Source organism: Vulpes vulpes, chromosome 4 (assembly GCF_048418805.1).
Source record: "Vulpes vulpes isolate BD-2025 chromosome 4, VulVul3, whole genome shotgun sequence".
Lineage (NCBI taxonomy): Eukaryota > Metazoa > Chordata > Mammalia > Carnivora > Canidae > Vulpes > Vulpes vulpes.
The window spans coordinates 89,797,345-89,815,524 of NC_132783.1; the positions used below are offsets into that span (position 1 = coordinate 89,797,345).

Consider the following 18,180-nt stretch of genomic DNA (forward strand, 5'->3'; position numbering starts at 1 on the left):
GGGTTCAGGGCCAGGCCCACAATGCCCAAATGAACTGCCGTGCCCATGCCTTTCTCATAACTCATATCGAGAAGGAATTGCTTGGATTTCTGAACATGAAAATAAAAGATCTCAATAAGAGGGGGAGAAATAAGTTTTTAAATAAGTGAAGTGAATGATGTTCATTTTTATGAAGAATTTTGGAGAATCGTGTCAATGTTTAGACATTATTTCAAAGCCATAATAGCATGAAAAGGAAATTTGAAAGTGACAGCAATAGAAATTCCCAGTGTCAAGCACTGTCTTTGTTTTAGTTTTGTACCCACCTACCTTCTCCCAGTACCTCCCTTACTCAGTGTTTCATTGTGTGCTCAGATCGATGGGCATTGGGTGGATGGGTGAGAACATGAATGGGTTACTGAAAAATATAGCTTCCCGATTGCTCTTAAATTTTCTCATAATAGGGTGACTAATGGAATTTGGCAAGGAGAGGCTTGAGTATATACACCTTAAAAGAGTCCAAGACTCAGAGCAGGTGGAGGTGTGGAACGCTGAAGAATAAGCATTATGGAGTTAGGTGTCTTTGGGTGTAATTCCTTCCTTTCCATTTTATAGCTGTGAAATCTCAAGAATATTCTTTGGTCCCTCTGTGCTTCTCTTCTGCAAAATGAAGATAATAATCAAATCTGAAAATAGATTTATTCAAGCATTATTATCACATTTTGACTTCTAAGGTTTCTGTTTAGTCCTAAGATTGTCTAGTTGCCATTGTTACAACTAAGACCTCTAAAAGATAGTTAGACCATGAGCAGGTCTGATAGACCGCAGTGTGCTTTGTTAATTGTATTAACTTAAAATATTGTGGTTGTTTTATTCTAGTTGGTAATAACCACTGCTCAGATCCCCCTGAATGAAGTCTCTGCATGACATCCAAGATGCCCTGCACCAAGGTTCCCAAACTTCCTCAGGATTCATCCAGAAACCAAAGAATTAAGGTCAACTTCATAGCCATGAATCACCAAAATACTGGCAATTATACTTCATAAAGCTCTTTGGGATCTACCCCTTCTTCCCCACCTAGAATATGCCAAACAGGCCTGTCTACATGTATGATTGCTGCCCCACAATGAATTATCCACATGATAATCAGCTTACATAATTGTGCAGAAATACATAATGATTGGTCATTTCCTTCTGGAAAATCATTTAGTAGCTTTTCCTGGCTTTTATCATGACGACCAAAACATTTCCACGCCCCTGCCTGTCTCTGTCCTCACCACATACACAATACCTACCCCTCATTTTCAGTGTATAGGCCACAGCTGTCAAATGGTCCTTGTGCAGGTCCCCTGAGGCCTTTGCACACCCTCCTCTCTGAAGGGGGCCACTTGCTCCCCACACTCTCACAGTGATCTCTAGATTTCCTCCAGGGCACATATTATGAGACAATGAAACATTCAGCAAAAGCTACATTCCCATTAGATAGTCCTCTTCCCTACAAAATCTTTCAGGTCTATTGCCAAGGGCAGGGCTTGTCTCATGGGTGTGTCCCCCACTTGGGACAAGATCCTAGTCCTCTAGATGTGCTCTCTTTGTCTTTCATTATTTCAAGCGGAGACATTTTGATGGCTACTGAGAGCCTTGAACCACAGATGATGACACTCAGGACTGGGAAACCCTGTCTTTGAGCTGATTTATTAAAGCTAACAAAAATGAGTCTCACCCTAGGGAAAATTCTGAGTCACTATGAAAAATAATAATCTTTGTTATTTTCATCTGTTTGTTCCATAGACCATAGGTTTTTGGAAGACAGGAATGTGGTTTTTCTTTATTTGAGGGGTGTGTGTGTATGTGTAGGTGTGTGTGTGTGTATGTGTAGGTGTGTGTGTGTGTGTGTGTGTGTGTGTGTGTGTGTGTGTGTGTGTGTTCCCAGCAACTAGCCCATCACCAGCTGCCTGATAGTTATTCAATAAGTATTTATTGAATGAAAATATGCTATAGACCAAAGAGTTGTGCCCCCCCAATTCATGTGTTGAACAGTAACACCCAGTAATAGTGTTGGAAGGTGTGGTCTTTGGGGGAGTGATTAGATCATGAGAGTGGAGGTTTCCTAATGGAACTGGCACTCTTGTAAGAGAGAGCCTAGAGAGCTCCCTGACCCTCCTTCACCATGTGAGGACATGGCAAGGAGTCTGTCATCCATGAACCAGGAAGCGCTTACCAGACGTCAAACTTGCTGGCAACTTGATCTTGGGCTTCCCAGACTCTTAGAATTGTCAGAAACAGATTTCTGTTGTTTATAAGCCACTCAGTTTATGGTACTCTGTTACAGCAACCCAAATGGACTAAGATAATACCCTCACACCAACCCTGAATTCTAGATTTTCAATAATTAGAGATGAGATTTTTAAAAATCCCCTCAGAGGCTTCATTTCTTCTAATCGAACCACTTTGCCAGGTTAATTTGAATTGTGAGCCCACGACCCCAAAGGCTCAGGAAAGTAGGAGTATATTACTGTGAATGAGTAGCTTAAAGATCCAGGATGCAAGAGGATTATAGGAGAGCCTATTACTGACACAGAAGCAGCAGTCACTTAACCTGCATCAGAAGAGGGGCATATACCTAGATATGTTTTTGCAAAGTGGTCTTGTCTTCTGTCTGGTGCCAAATAAAGTCCAGAATACTTGGTGGAATAGCATGTGGTCGTTTGGAAATGTCACAGTCCAGCTGCCAGAGGGATCATTTACCACTTTTTCAAACTTTCCCTTACTTACACATGAGCAGTAGCATTAGAAATGACAAGTGGCATTATAACTGCTTAGAAATTCCAGTATCATCAGCCAAGGAAAAAACTTGAGCCTTTGCAGGTAATTGGCTAATCTTGATTCCCGAAGGAAGACAGAGTACTGAGATTACTGGGGTGAGGCCTTCAAGCTTCTCCAGCATAGAGACCTCAGCTAACAGACTTCAGGTCCCTGCCTTATCTTCTAAGTCAGGTGCATCAGAGAATTTTAATGAGGTGCCATTTTAGACTTGAATCACTCAGCTCGCCTTTCCACACTATGTTCCCTAAGCAATATGCAACTGGGATTTGATTCACCGTGCAAGAATGCTTTTCCAAATGGGACTGCTGTCCATGCTGGGGACATTCCATTCCATTCTCTACAGCTGTTTATTTCTCAGATACACCTTCACGTGACATACAGTGGCTGGGAGCCCCTTGCAACAGCCTCCCATCCAGTCTCCCTGAGCTCCGCTGAGAGGCTTCTGCAAGTCAACAGGTGACCCACTCACCTTGATAGCACACTTGAGCTGCCTAAAACTCCCATTGTGTTCTCATTATACAAAATTACAATTCCTCACTTGTTTCCCCATATGTGCCAAACATAAAACATAAAAGACCCCCTGGGACTTCACTCTCCTGTCTCTCTCTCACACATTCCTTGGGTTCCAGTAACACTGGACAAAATTAGGCCCCTTGACTTTCTATATGCTGTTCCTTCGACCTATCCACGCCAACTGGTGCCTGCCCAGCAAAACAGTTCTAGCTGTTAATGTGAAATGTGAGCTCCTACTGCAGTCTTCCCCAAAATCCTCAGGTTAGAAGTAGCTGTCAGCATCTGGAACTTCAGCAAGTCTTCATTCCTGCCTCTAGTACTCTGATCCCACTCAGAATTGCAGTGTTGCTGTTTACATGTCTCCACCCCACCCTTTACCCAAACTAAACTTTGAGCTCCTAGGGGCCATCTCTATATTCCTAGAATTTATCTCAGGACCCGTCATGTAGTAGATGCTTAATGGCATGCTTTCTAGGTATCATAATGGTCATAACAGTAATGATGATACCAACAACACCAGCACACGCATACGTTCAGCATAAAGTAAACACTACCTCGTATATCTATAATACTACCTCCGTATCTATAATAATGTGTTTAGAGCTAAATGATTAAAAAAAATCTATGTTTGGGCTGCCTAGGGGGCATAGTTGGTTAAGCATCTGATTCTTGGTCTCTGCTCAGGTCATGAACCCAGGGTTGTGGGATGAGACCCTGCGTTGGGCTCCTCGCTCAGCCCAGAGCCTGCTTGAGATTCTCTTCTTCTGCTCTCCTCCTCCTCGTGCTCCTGCTCTTCTCTCTCAAATAAATAAATAAATCTTAAAGAAAAGAAATATATCTATGATTATGGGAATGGACCTGAGGCTGACTGCTAAAGATCAAGGTATTTTTTTTATACTTACAGGTTTCAAGTAAAAATTAAAAAGTCCTACATCTCTAATAAACATTTATATGTTTGTTTATTCAGTGACTTTCTCCCAGATTCAGATATCTTGCCTGTCAAGCATTCACAGAGGTGATATTCAAAATATTTAATAAGTCATATGGAAATGGCAGGAGTAATCAGAGTAAATCTGCCCATAGCTAGAGCAGAGTCAATGGGATCATTGGTGTGATAGTTGAGTCATAGAATCAGTTGGTGGAGGAAGGATAGGTTTGTGGAAGAAGAGCAAGACTTGCGTTTTCTACAAGTTTGTTTTTAGGTGCCTTTGAGATATCTGTTAGGAAGGGAAAGGTGGGCAGATTGAGTTCAGAAAAGCCAGCGGGCTGGAGGTTTAACTTTGAAAGTTACTGGCCTATAGGTGATCATCAAACATCATCCAAAGCAGCTGGTTCTCAGGGAGCAACCTGGAGAACTTGTAAGAGAGCATCCCACCACTTGCTTCCAGTTTCTGATGCAGTAAGTTTGGGACGGGGCTCATGAATTATTACAGATAAGGCTGATGTTGCTGGTCTGAGGGCCACACCTTGAATAGCATTCACTTGGGGAATAAGCAAAAGTGGAGAAAAAAAAAAAAACAGAGAGAAAGGTGGGGGCGGGAGAGGTGTCTGTGGGAAGCAGTGTAGTAGGACCAGTCAAGCTGCATTGGTTTGAGTCTGGAAGCTACCAGCCAAGAGCCATATGACCTTGGGTCAATAAGAGAACTCTCTAAGACTCAATTTCTCCATTTGTAAAATGAAGAAAGCAAATACAGCATAAATTCATAGTGCTATTTAAAGCCAAAAAATAACTAATGGGAAATGATAAGCACAGTGCAGAGTGTGAGTTAAGAATTATTTGAAGACTGGTTCTTAAGCCATCTGTCTTTTCAGTAAAAGTTACATGAGGCAGGTGGCAAAGACTAAAAAAAAGCAAGAGGAAAATCACATTGTGTGATAACACGGGAGTCAGGGGAAGGTGTTTCGTCCAGGTGGAAGTGGCTAAGGTGCTCCTGAGAGTTCAAACAAGATGAGAAAAAATATGTCAGTAACCACTGGGTTTGCAGATGACCAGTGACATGGACTAGACCGTTTCAGTGGAGTGACATGGGGAGCAGAGATGATGTCTGTGAAGCACGTAGCAGAGGGCCTGGAGAAGCCCGACGGCCTGTGACGAGACAAGGGCTCCGGGGACGGGAGCTGCTATGACACCTCTTACAGCTGAAAGCAGTTTGTGCAGGCGTGTGTATGCAGGCAGGTGGAAGGGAATACGTTCAGCTGGAGGATAAACTCTGCAATTTCCAAATAAATGCATCTTTATTGGACAAGCTCTGTGTCGCACAGGCTTATTGAAACTGGGGCAGTTTTTAGAAGTGAGATTTCAAACTGTAAGGTGGCAGGTATGTCATGCAAATTTAATAAAGGTCCTTTCTACACTTGCTATGGGAACGGATGGCTCGGGGATGCGTCAGGAACTGTCCCTTCTCACAGTGGCCCCGTGACTCAACTGAACTTTTAGATCCCTTGCCCCACGCCCCCCATCAGTCCCATGCCAGCAGATTGAGCAATGTGTGGTCTCTGGCAGCAGGAAGAAAGCTGTCTTTGCTCTTGCCGGCTGAGGAATGGTTTGTTTCCCTTTCAAGCACCACTGCATTCTTCTTGCAATTTTCCTTAACCGTTAAATATTTTATAACTCAGTCTCCTGCCAGTGCTTCTCACCAGGTGCCCGATAAAGGGGAGATGCAGCTGGGAATTGTAATGCATGGCAGCAGGTTTCATTTACACCATGCCCGTGGAAGCCTCTGCCAGAGTCCAGGACTGTATTTAAATGGGGTCTAGCCTGTAAGGTATTTTGCTAATCCTAAAAGCTTGTAGGTTGCATCTTAACTTTTCTTAGAGCATTCTCATGAACTCAGTGGGGGAAGGAAAAACCGGGTTGATGACTCTGACATTTGTAAGCGAGGGAGTATGTGGACGTGTGTGGGGTTTATTCTGCAGGTCATCATTTTCCTTCCTTAGGTGTTTTTGCTCTTCATAACTAGAGTTACTTTCACTGCACCAATTAAATCATGCCCATTCAAGACCCAGCTCCAAGGCCAACCCTTTGGGAAGCCTTCAGAGATAACTATGGCCTAAATTAGGCTCTCCCTTTATTTTGATTATCTACTGCAATTATTATCTGTAATAGTCTAGTTAGTGCTCTTGTTCCTGCAACAAAATGTGTGTTCCCACAGTGTGCAGTGTTGTGCTGGCAACAAAGAAAGCCTCAATAAGTAATATTCAGGTTCAACTTAGTGCTTAAGGGGGAAAACCAGTCATTGTGTTAATTCATTAAAAAAATTAACTTTCTCTGCAAAATCTGCAGGGATTTCTGCTTCCCAGCCTTACATTTTCTTCCCATTTTTTGCTTTAATGAATTAACCCGCACTACTTCCCACTGTGCGTTTAATTACTGTACTGATTGCTTACTATGTATGCTACATGGTGTGGAAAGAATACAAATCTTAAAAAGCAAAGCACTCTCCCTGACCTCCTTAGGGATAGAGACCAAAACCCATAAAAATATAAGAAAACACATTAAACTACATATAACAAGTGCCAGATGAGTGGTCTGGATAATTGTACACAGCCTCTGTGGTCCCAAGTGAATGGGCATGAGGACCTCATGCCAACAACTACGCTTCTTGGCCTGAGACCTTGCACTTAGGTCATGGTGCTTGGAAGGCCGATCCTTAGCACCATCTCCATTCATCTTCCATTTAACATTCCTTTGTCCTCTCTTTTAGAATATCATCCCTAATTTTTTCTTCTGTCTCAGCCCCTCTTCCCATGGAGTTGATTTTTCCCTCCTCTCATCAGTTTCTATACACTTTACCTAAATTGCTTTTGAAGTTTTTCTGGAGTCCTAACTTCTGACCAGTTATTCAGGTGGAGTTTTCTTTTATGAAAAGCATGTGCAGTTGTCAATACAGAACCTTTAGAAAAATGCTCATGTATAAAAAAGGTCATTCTTCTGTAAACACCTATTATGCTCACCTCTGTGTCAGGCCATTCGTAAGACCTTGGGTCAGAGATATGAAGACCCCTCTGCCCCTCAGGAGTTCAGGGACTGGTCAGATGGGAGATTCATGGGCTGATGCGGTGAAGTGAATAATGTCTGAGAAGGAGGTGCTCTGGAGTTAGAAAAAACCTGGAAAATCAAATGGGAATTCATGGGAATAGTGGGCCCCTCCTAGTGTACTTGCCTGGACCTTCATCCATGTGATTATTTTTTTTAAGACAATCGAAACTTCTATAACAATTTATCTAGTTACATTCCTAGAAACAGAGGACGCCCTTTGAATCTTAATTACATAACAAAACAGTACCATATACTGTAGCCAGTTTAGTGTGTTAGACCATTGTCAATGTAAACCAGTTTTGAATATCTAAATATAAATATTTAGATATATAAATATATAAATATTCCAAAAATCTTGGATAAGTTTATAGATGAGAGATAATACGGATGAGAGATAAGTTTACAGATGTGGGATTGTTAAGGCGTCCCAAAGGGTTATTTAGGGTCACGATAGTCTGGAGTTAGAGCATATCCATTATGTCATTCTTCCAGATGTCCCCCATTTTCTCTTCAGAACAAGATGCTCACCTGGATATTTTAGAGCACACTGTGTCACCGTAGGGGACAGAAAGAAAATAAAGAAGTAAACCTCATACTTTATTGTTTTCTCATTTGCATTTATGTTCAATTTTAGATGTTTATAATATAGTCTATATGTTAGACAATTAACCAAACATATAGCTACATGCACTCGTGAGCAGATGCACAAATTGTGGAGTGTGTCATCCAAAATTATTGTTGTCTCTCTGATGGGCTGTGTTTGTTTATGAGTGACAGAGAGCCTAACTCTGGCTCGGCACAGTTTACTTTTTTTTTTTTTTTTACTACTTTACAGAAGTGAGTCGATGTTCCTAGAGTTAGTCTAACAGCCTAGTGATTCCATTAAGGAATTTTTCTATTTTTCCACTGACATATCTGGCACGATGCCCCACAAGTGTAAAATTTTACCTCGTGGTGAATCGTGCTTACATTGCCCAGTGCCTCTGTGATTTGAGGTGAGTAGTGATGTATGGATGCTAGATAGTGAAATGTTTAGGTAAACCTAAGGTTTCAAACTTATTGATGATTGCAGTATATCGATAGAAGGATCAAGCCTGGCATTCTGTTACTGTTTATTATAGTAAGATATAAAAAATAATTAACAGCGGTGGGTTTTTTAAAAAATCCAACCAAGTCATTGCAGGGGATAACCATGTGTGTTTTTATTAAGTTTTGGATTCTCCGAGCTATGGAAATAGAAAACCTGAGAACATGTTCAGCCTGACATCCCTGTACTCACCCACCTTGGAATTCTGCAGAGGCATTTACTTGGGTCTAGAGTCTCTATAATGTGCTGATAGATGATAACGTGATGGGGAAGGCAGTTGGTAGGATGGGGAGGTAACCACTGGAGACAGCACTTGTCAGATGGAAACTAATTGATTGTAATTGCTTTGCCATTGTATTGCTCTTGGAGTCTGTAGCTTGTTAAAACCACTGATTATAAAATAAGGATCTCACTTTTTATGCTGTAGGTTATGTTAATGAAAAGCTGTTCTTAGAGGAATGATCAGTGAATATCAATAAATGGATAATAAGAAATTAAAGGAGAACTTAACTAACTGATCATGAGTTAATATACTTCAGCAGTCAGAGTAGCAATCAACTGTGTGGTGTTTCATATTGAATATTTTGCTCAGAGCTCTTGAATTTTAAATATTTCCAGTAGAAAGAGAGATTGATTCCGTGTAACTATTTATTGCAAATTGTCTTGAATAACAGATCTTCTCTGTAGAGGAGATCTCCTAGAACATAGAAAATGTGTCTGTTTTGCAGAGCCTTTATTTCATGCCAAAGTATTAACAGACAGATATTTTGAAGTGGAAAGAGAAGCTCCTGTGGTGCCACCAAAAAGGAGGATATTAGAAGTGGGCTTTTTCCATGCCTACGTTATGTGAGCAGTATGTGAGTGAAGATTTATGTGAATCTGAGGGCAATATTTGTTTTCCCAATATTCCTCAATATTAAAATAGGAATACTAGGGATCCCTGAGTGGCTCAGCGATTTAGCGCCTGCCTTTGGTCCAGGGCGTGATCCTGGGGTCCCGGGATCGAGTCCCACATCAGGCTTCCTGCGTGGAGCCTGCATTTACCTCTGCTTGTGTCTCTGCCTCCCTCTCTCTCTCTCTCTCTCTTATGAATAAATAAATAAAAGGAATTAAAATAGGTATACTAAAATGATACGATTGATAGGAAATTATATTTAACTTGTTGTAAGATATGCGTTAACTTTTATATGATTATAATGATGTCTTTAATGATCATGCATTTCACCAATGGCATTTAAACTGTTAGCACTGTTAGAGTGATCAAGATTTATTGGCGACATTTTTACTGAGCTCCCATTATGATTCAGGACTCCACCTCTGACCTTAAGAAACGTAGAGACTAAAGACACAGATAAACATGTGAACAAGTGGCTACTTGCAGCCTTGAATGTTGAATGCAGTGATGTGAGTGATAAAAGGTGCTAGGGAGACACCGTGAGAAAGTGATGGAAGTTCTGAAGGATTTCTGGTTGTCTTCCAGCAAAGAAAAAGATGGTCCAGGAAGAAGGAGAAAGTGTGACAGCTCCTGCTGTTTGGGGAAATAGGAAAATAATTGGGAATGAAGTTGCGTGTCTTCGGGTACAAGAAGATGACATCAGAGGGCAAGATTCCGCATGACCTATGTCCTTCTCTGAGGAATTTGGGGGTTTTCCTATGGGGATAGGGGGATTATAGGCGTGGGAAGCATATGAATATTTTTTCTTTTAGAGCAATCACTTTCTGTTCAGTTTGGTTGATGAGCAAGAAGAGGTTCATAGTGACTTCCAGTTACTAAGCAAGTATAGTAACCCATGCTATTGAACATGATTATCAAGCTAGATCTAAGTAAAGGAAAAAAATTAAGATTTCATTTATTTATTCATGAGAGACACAGAGAGAGAGAGGCAGAGACACAGGCAGAGTGAGAAGCAGGCTCCCTGCATGGAGCCTGATGTGGGACTGGATCCTGAGACCCCAGGGTCACGCCCTGAGCCAAGGGCAGATGCTGAACCACTGAGCCACCAAGGCATCCCTAAGTAAGGAAATTAAAAGAGTTTAAGTGAAGAATCATTTATTCATCTTTGACTTTTTATTTTATTTTTTTAGAAGATTTATTTATTTATTTGAGAGACAGATCATGAGCTGGGTAGGTAAGGAACAGTAGAAGACAGAGAAAATCTCAAGCAGACTCCCCATTCAACAAAGAACCCAGCTCTGGGCTTGATCCCGTCACCATCAGATCATGACCTGAGCCAAAATCAACAGTCGGACACTTAACGAATTGTTCTACCCCGATGCCCCTTTCTTTGACTTTTTAAATGTATTTTTTTCTCGAATGTCACAGTGGAGTTACTGCAAATCCTTCACTTGCTTAAAACTCTGAGGCTAGAATATGTGACAACTGAGTCTGCGTCTAGTTGATCATACGTACTTATAGCTAGTTTCGTATTGAAGATGAGGATGTAGACATACAGTTTAATTTAAAAATTGTAAGTGATTATGATTTTAAAAACCAATGTTTAAAATACTGCTTTAAGAAGACGATAATTGCATTCTGTTAGGTATTTACCAGAAATACTCTTTGCATTTGAGATTCTGTTTCAGAATCCAGAACATGTTGCATCTTAATTACATATGAAAAGGGGGGGGGAGTGAAAGAATAATTGATTCAGCCATTAGCCAATGAAACATGTAGCTAAAAACAAAAAGACCCATAGACACTAACATTGATTTCCACAGAACGGTCATATTCTGCATTGATCTGATGTTCCATGACATTGGGCAACAAGAAAGGGAAGGAGATGGCATTTCAATCTCTCATACAACACGTTTGTCAAAATTGAAATTAACGAAGGTGTATTTGAGGTGTTTGCAGAACCATTCGGCTTCCACTGTTGACTGTGTCCTCGGCTGGGCCTTAGAAAAGGATTCCAGGCACTAACGTCTAGTGGAGCAATAAGCCACCCGAGTACAGCGCCGCCTGAGTCGGGGCAGGGGTCTGCTCTAACAGATCGGGGGGCCCACAAACTACAGAAGCCATTTCTCACAGTGTTCGAAGCTGGCAAGGCCACGATCACGGTGCCTGCAGATGCAGTGGTTCACAGAGGGCTCCCTTCTGTCCACCTTCCCATGACTGCAGCGGGCAGGGGAGCCCCTGGGGCCTCTCCTGTAAGGGTGCTGATCCCACTCGTGAGCTGATCACCTCCTACAGGCACCCCCAGGATCATCTCATGGTGACTAGTTTTCAATATGTGGACGGGGTGGGGGGCATGCAGTGGTAAAGTAGTCAGATCCAGTTGCATTTCTTCAGTGGCACAGCTGTCCTCTCTCCCTGGAGGCCTGGGGTCCGTGTCCACGAGATATCCTCGGTGCAAAGGTCCAAATGCTGCAAGGCCGGTGCTGGGGCCTCGTGGTGGCGGGATGCGCCGCTGACTGCATCTCTGGTGTCTTCCCTTGACAGATACAACGACATATTCCACTGAGCGGTCTGAGCACTTCAAACCCTGCCGAGACAAGGATCTCACGTACTGTCTCAACGACGGCGAGTGCTTTGTGATTGAAACCCTGACGGGATCCCACAAGCACTGTCGGTAAGCCCCTGGGGGCCGGCCTGGCCTGGGAGGGCAGGATGCGTGCGGCCCAGCTGCTGGGATGATGGGTCAGGAGTCTTAACGTGGGAAGGGCCAAGGCTGGTGTCTTTGGTATTTGAGGAAGGGAACAATGGAGTTAAAATAGACAAGATCTGGATTTTACCTCGGCAAGGAAGGGTTTGCTTTTCTGTCTACCAATCCAATAGATGGGATCATCCCCCCAGCTGAGAGGCCTGCACTTTTGCTGCGGGACTTAGGCACATTGGCCTGTGCTCAGAAACCATCCCTATTTGCAGCACTGCACATTGTGGCCCCACAGAGCCTGCTGCTCGTCTAAACTCGGGCATCTCAGTGTTGATCATGAACCAAATCCCAGATTGTAACTGTGTCCACAGAAACCCGGAGCTCATCTTGATTCTGCCCCCGTTTACTAATTTCATTATTTTTTTAATACCTCTCTTGATGGAACACTCTCCAGCAAGATGTGGTAAATGGAATCATAGTCCTGTTATATAGTCTAGGTAGAGAACTACTTGGGGAAGATTCCCAGTAGAGACCAGGAGGTGTTTAATAGGTTTTTAGGGACTTAAGGGTATATACATGCTAAAAATAAAAACAAGTGAAGATAAATAGTGCACTTGTAGACACTGCAGCCTTAAGGTTCCATAGAAGAATCAAATTAGCATCCAAAAAATAATTCCCACTGAGCTTTTATTTCCAGCACTACTCTGGTAATTTGTTTTTTCTTGCAATCGTATATGCTTCAGTGAACATATATATCCACACCCCTTTCCTTCTCTTTATTTACTCTTCTCATATGACACACTTATTAGATTAAGTATTCTGAATCATGAAGCATGGAAAATTTTGACTTTTTCCTCTATTACAAACTTCATTCCATGTTGTTTTATTAAGATGGCACAGAGAAATGTGTCTTATAGTTAGGAGCTTAGAACGTGTTGGCAAATCCTGCCTGGCTCTAAGAGCCAGCTTCAGTCCATGAGGAAGATGAGTTGTCCCAGGGGGCAGCACAGGTTTGGAAGAGCTGATAAGTGACGTGGCAGATCGCTGTAAGAGTCACCATGCATTCAGTCAGGATAAGCCGAACTGTGACCATTCCTCATGCTTGAGAGCACGGCTTCCATGTCACTTGAGGAGTGCCATTACATATACCCCACTTACAAAATGTATACCCCATTTATGCCTTTTGTTGGATTGGGTTGGGGATGAAGGGGAGTGGGAATGCTCCTTCCCTCATCCCTCTTGTTTTGTTATATTTGTTGGGTCAGTGTAGACGGAGGTAGAAAGCACATAAGTGACTTTAAGACCTCAAGGGAGAAGCCAAGAGTGACCTACCCATTCAAAGCATGAATTGTATGCAGGCTCTCATAGATACTCAACCATATGCTGACCCCTTGATCATCATGGGGAGTGGGCAATGCAGTCCATTAAGTTTGAATTCCTAATCGATTGGTGGAGGGGGTCTATAGCCATACCACCCTGAACGCACCCGATCTCGTCTGATCTTGAAAGCTAAGCAGGGTTGCTCCTGGTTAGTACTTGGATGGGAGATTGGTAGAGAGATTAATCAGAAGTCTTACCTAGAACAGTGACTTTTGAGATGGTGTTTCACCCAAAGGAAGGATCAGATCAGGCTCCACCACAATATGCAGGTGGGTACAATTTTCTTTTTAAAAATTGAGAATGTTGAAAATAACAAAAATAACTCTTATTTCTTTTCAACATACAGCCTCACTATATTTCTGTATTTGTTCATGGTGTATTTGTTTGCTAGGGCTGCTCTAACAAAGTACCACAGATTGAGTGGTTTAAACAAGAGGGATGTATTTTATCACAGCTCTGGAAGCTAGAAATCTGAACTCAAGGTGTCGGCAGAGTTGCTTCCTTCTGAGAGTCGTGACTGAAGGGCACCCTTGCAGGTCTCTCTCCTTGGCTTATAGATGGCCATCTTTTCCTTGTGTCTTCTCATTTCCTTCTCTCTGTACTTGTCTATATTGATCCTCTTCTTATAAGGACACCAGTCATATTGGATTAGGGTCCACTCTAATGACCCTATTTTAACTTACCTCTGTAAAGACCCTCTCTCTAAATATGGTCACATTCTGAGTTATTGGAGGTTAAGACTTCAACATATTAATTATTTGGGAGACACATCCAGTCTATTATAATGGATCTCAGGTCTGGAAAAAATATCTTTTACTTTTGTGCATATCCACATGTCTAATTTTTTGCATACATAAGCAGAGATGTATCTATGATTTAGCTGGAACAGTGTACATATATAATAATTTTGACCTTCTGTCTTCATATTTCTTGCATATTTCAACACAGACAACCTGTTATTTAACATAGAGTCACAACATAGCTAATCATGACAAAAGACCAGCCTAGGACAGAGTTGGAACTCGAGCCAGTTAATAGATGCCTATAAATCTCCTACTTGAGTGTATGAATAAATCACACATCGCATGTGCCCACTATTCATCTCCTGGGCTCTGCTGTGAATAAAAAGCTTACATTTGTTCCTGCATTAGCCACTTCTAAGAATTCCTGTGTAATTATTAATAATGTGCGATTTCGTACAGTGCTCTATTTAAGTAGTATATTTCATTCATTCATTCTCCATCCAACAAATGCTTACTGAGCACCTCCTATCACCAAGATATTGTTGAATAAACACATACAGAAATGAAGTTAGGGATTAAATGGTGCTGTACTTTGTAATGTACTTGGAGTCAGTGAAGCAGTTCATTGTCAGGAAGTAAGAAAAACTAGGGAAAGTATTTTCCCGTGACTGGCCTGCTATCAGGGGTATCTTTGCGATATGTTCTTAACCATGTTTCAAATTAAATAAAACACAATTTAGTATATACACAGAGGGGAATCTGTGTGAATCCAGCTCATTAAATGGTTTACTTGTGACAAATCTAAGAGAAACTAAGACTATACTTTTTAGTAATTTAAAAGTCAATTGCAGTCCTGTGATAAATGTATGGTTGTGATCCTATGAATTAAATTTTTTTTCTATCTTGAAAAAGATCGATCAGGCTCTAACACTTTTCTGTTTACTTGCCTCAGAAAAATAGACGCAAGCCTACCTAGATCATCTCTGATAGAGATCCTGAGAGTATATGCTCAAAAATATTAACATTGACATGTTGAGATGAGAGAGGTTTTATTTTTTTTGAGAGAGGTTTTATATTTCTCTCTTTGTTATTCTTTTACTCTGTAGTGTTTGTTCAGATATTTCAGAAAGCCATTTATAGTATTTAGAAATTACAGAGCAAGCTAATGAAAATTTAAGAGCAATACCAAGATTCTAAAAGTTACTTGACAGAAGGGATTTTAAAGAAAAATAAATAGGCAAACTTGATCTTACTGAATTTAAATATGCTATAAAATCATAGATCATCGGCTGATGGACTGGTAAATGCAGAACCTGGAATGATGTGGAACTTACTGTAGAGTAAGGAGAGATCCATAAATCAGAAGAAAAATGAGAGGCTGATTGCTCAGTAAATTTTGTTGGCTATCAGGCAACACAAATCAAATTTGGACTTTTACCTCCTTCTTTGTGTGAAAAGTTGTTTTTAATGAATTCAAGAATTAATGTAATTAATAAAAAAATGTCTTGAGGAAAACAGTAAATAAAATTACATATTTATTTATGTCAGCAATTGAAGGGACCTTTTGAACAAACACCAATGGAAGGAAAAAAATAAACAGCCTGACACAGTATTGCATTTTGATCTGAATACCATAAATCAGAAATAAAATTGAAAGATAGACAAATTATCAGTAAACTGTAAATAAATATGGCAAGGAATTAATATTCTGATGAAGTCACATAGATCAGCTAATGTAACTCCAAAGCTAAGTCTCAGTAGGAAAGTGGGCAATAAGGAGAACGTAATTCTTCCCATAAGAAGGAATACAGATACCCAATAAGCATGCAAAATACTCAGCCTCACAAAGAAATGCAAATTAAAATTTTTGCTTATTATACCCTTAATGATTTAAAAAAAAAAGATTTTATTTAGGGGAGCCCTGGGTGGCTCAGTGGTTTAGTGCTGCCTCCCACCCAGAGCGTGATCCTGGGGTCCTGGGATCGAGTCCCACGTCGGGCTTCCTGCATGGAGCCTGCTTTTCCCTCTGCCTGTGTCTCTGCTTCTCTCTCTTTCTATCCCTCTCATAAATAAAAATCTTAAAAACAAAAGATTTTATTTATTTATTTGAGAGAGAAATGAAGAGAACATTAACAGGGGGAGGGGTAAAGGGAGAGGGAGAAGCAGACTTCCCCCTGAGCAGGGAGCCGACATGGGGCTCGATCCCAGGACCCTGAGATCATGACCTGAGCCAAAGGCAAACACGTAACCCACTGAACCACACAGGAGCTTAATGATTTTTAAAAGCAAGTAGTTTGGTGAGTTAGAGTAAAAGCACATTTTCATTCACTACCTGAGGGAGTACATTTTGTTAAATATCTTCTGTATGTAACCTTTCAGTATGTTTCAAACTATTTATACTGTTTCTAAAAATGTAGTGTACACAAATGTATATGCAAATTTATTTATAAGAATATTTACCATGGATTTATTTTATATTAGGAGAAAAACCTCTGAATTTGTATATTAATTAGAATATATCTACACATTGGATGAATTCTACCTCACTGGAATTTTCATAATGTTTTAAGGACATGAAAATGGCTCTTATGTCATATATGGAAATTGGGATATTATAAAATTGAACATACAATAGCAATCCAGTTCTAAAAAAGAACTTAGTAAAAAAGACTAATAGGTTTTATAGCTATTTTCTTCTTCAAACCATATGAATTTTCTAAGATCTGTACATTACACATGTATTTCATTTATGTAATACCTGGCTAAGACACTTGACCCTTGCTTCTCATCTTTCCACTAAGAAAGATAGATAGCGTCCCTGTCTCTGTTAAATCAAGGTCATTATAGTTCACTATTGTTAGGCTGATAAGAGAACTTTCAATTAAACTCTTCCAGATTAAATACTACCAAGTCTATGTGAATGTGTCTGTTCCCTCTCTTATTAATAATTCATTTATACTCTTTACGCTAATTATTTTCCATGCTGAATTCATGTGTTTTAAAACATATAAAATTGGATTAAATAATAGAAAGATATACCCGACAGAAATGAAGCTGGGTGTGAAGGAAAGCTAGTCACTAGAAACTTGTTGAATCAAGATATTCTGAATAAAAGCAGGATGTTCTCTAACATATTTATTTTTATGTCATTTCTAGAAATTTTAAGAACTTGGGAAATGGTGCTATCTATAATCTATTTCACTGCAGTGAAAGAGGTAGCCATTGTAACTGAAAAGATTGGTAGGCATTTGACTGGGCCAAACATGTTTTGAGGCCAAATTCAAGTTAAAAGGATATGCCTCTCCTGAATTGAAGCTCATTAGATGTTTCGCTAGCCTTGCTGTAAAAATGGATTTTCAAAACTTTGGAAAGGATAGCATTTGAGCTGAATTTGATCTGGGGCGATCATTTTGGAAATTTGTCAAGCAATTCACTTGAAGATGCTTGAATCACTTGAAATATGGAACTGCTAGGAAAAGAGAGAAGCAGGCCAATAACAACCATTGCCTGAGGCAGTTTTTCCATAACGGGGCTAAAGGGCTGGGCAGAGACCTGGGTGAAATGCTCCCAGGACTTGGGGAGCCAGGAAAGCAAGTGAAAGGATGGGGAGCCCTTCCAAGAGTTGCTGTTCCTTACTTTGTCTCACTCTGCCTGAGTAGGTTTGGAAAACAAAGCTTCAATTTTTAGGAGCATCGACTGGGCACAATGCAACCATTTCCCAGTGATTTACTATATAAAATTAGGATCTTCCCTGTCAGTGCTTGGCTGTGTCACTTCGGAGGTCCATGAGCTCTCCCACCCGCTGAGGATCCTCTTTATCGAATGGCTCTCCAGTAAGTGCTCTGAGAGCCGCAGCTAATGATTCCCCATGGTTGACCCAAGGCAGAATGGAAGTGGGGTTTGGCACACATCCCCAAACCCCATTGGCAGGAGGTGATGGAGGCGTAAATATTTCTAAATCCAGGCCTAGCGCTAGAGTCCCTGCAGAATGGGGTTGGAAGACACGGTGAAGAGCCTCAC

General features: G+C 40.9%; 1 protein-coding gene across 7 annotated transcripts in view; it reads left to right on the forward strand.

The window, feature by feature from the left end:
* Positions 1-18,180, forward strand: part of NRG3 (neuregulin 3) — a 1,028,669-nt gene that overhangs the window by 435,903 nt on the left and 574,586 nt on the right. For all 7 annotated transcript variants that reach the window (XM_072756372.1, XM_072756373.1, XM_072756376.1 and 4 more), the window contains exon 2: positions 11,884-12,013. In XM_072756372.1, the coding sequence (XP_072612473.1) occupies positions 11,884-12,013 (130 nt within the window). The remainder of the gene's footprint in view (positions 1-11,883; positions 12,014-18,180) is intronic.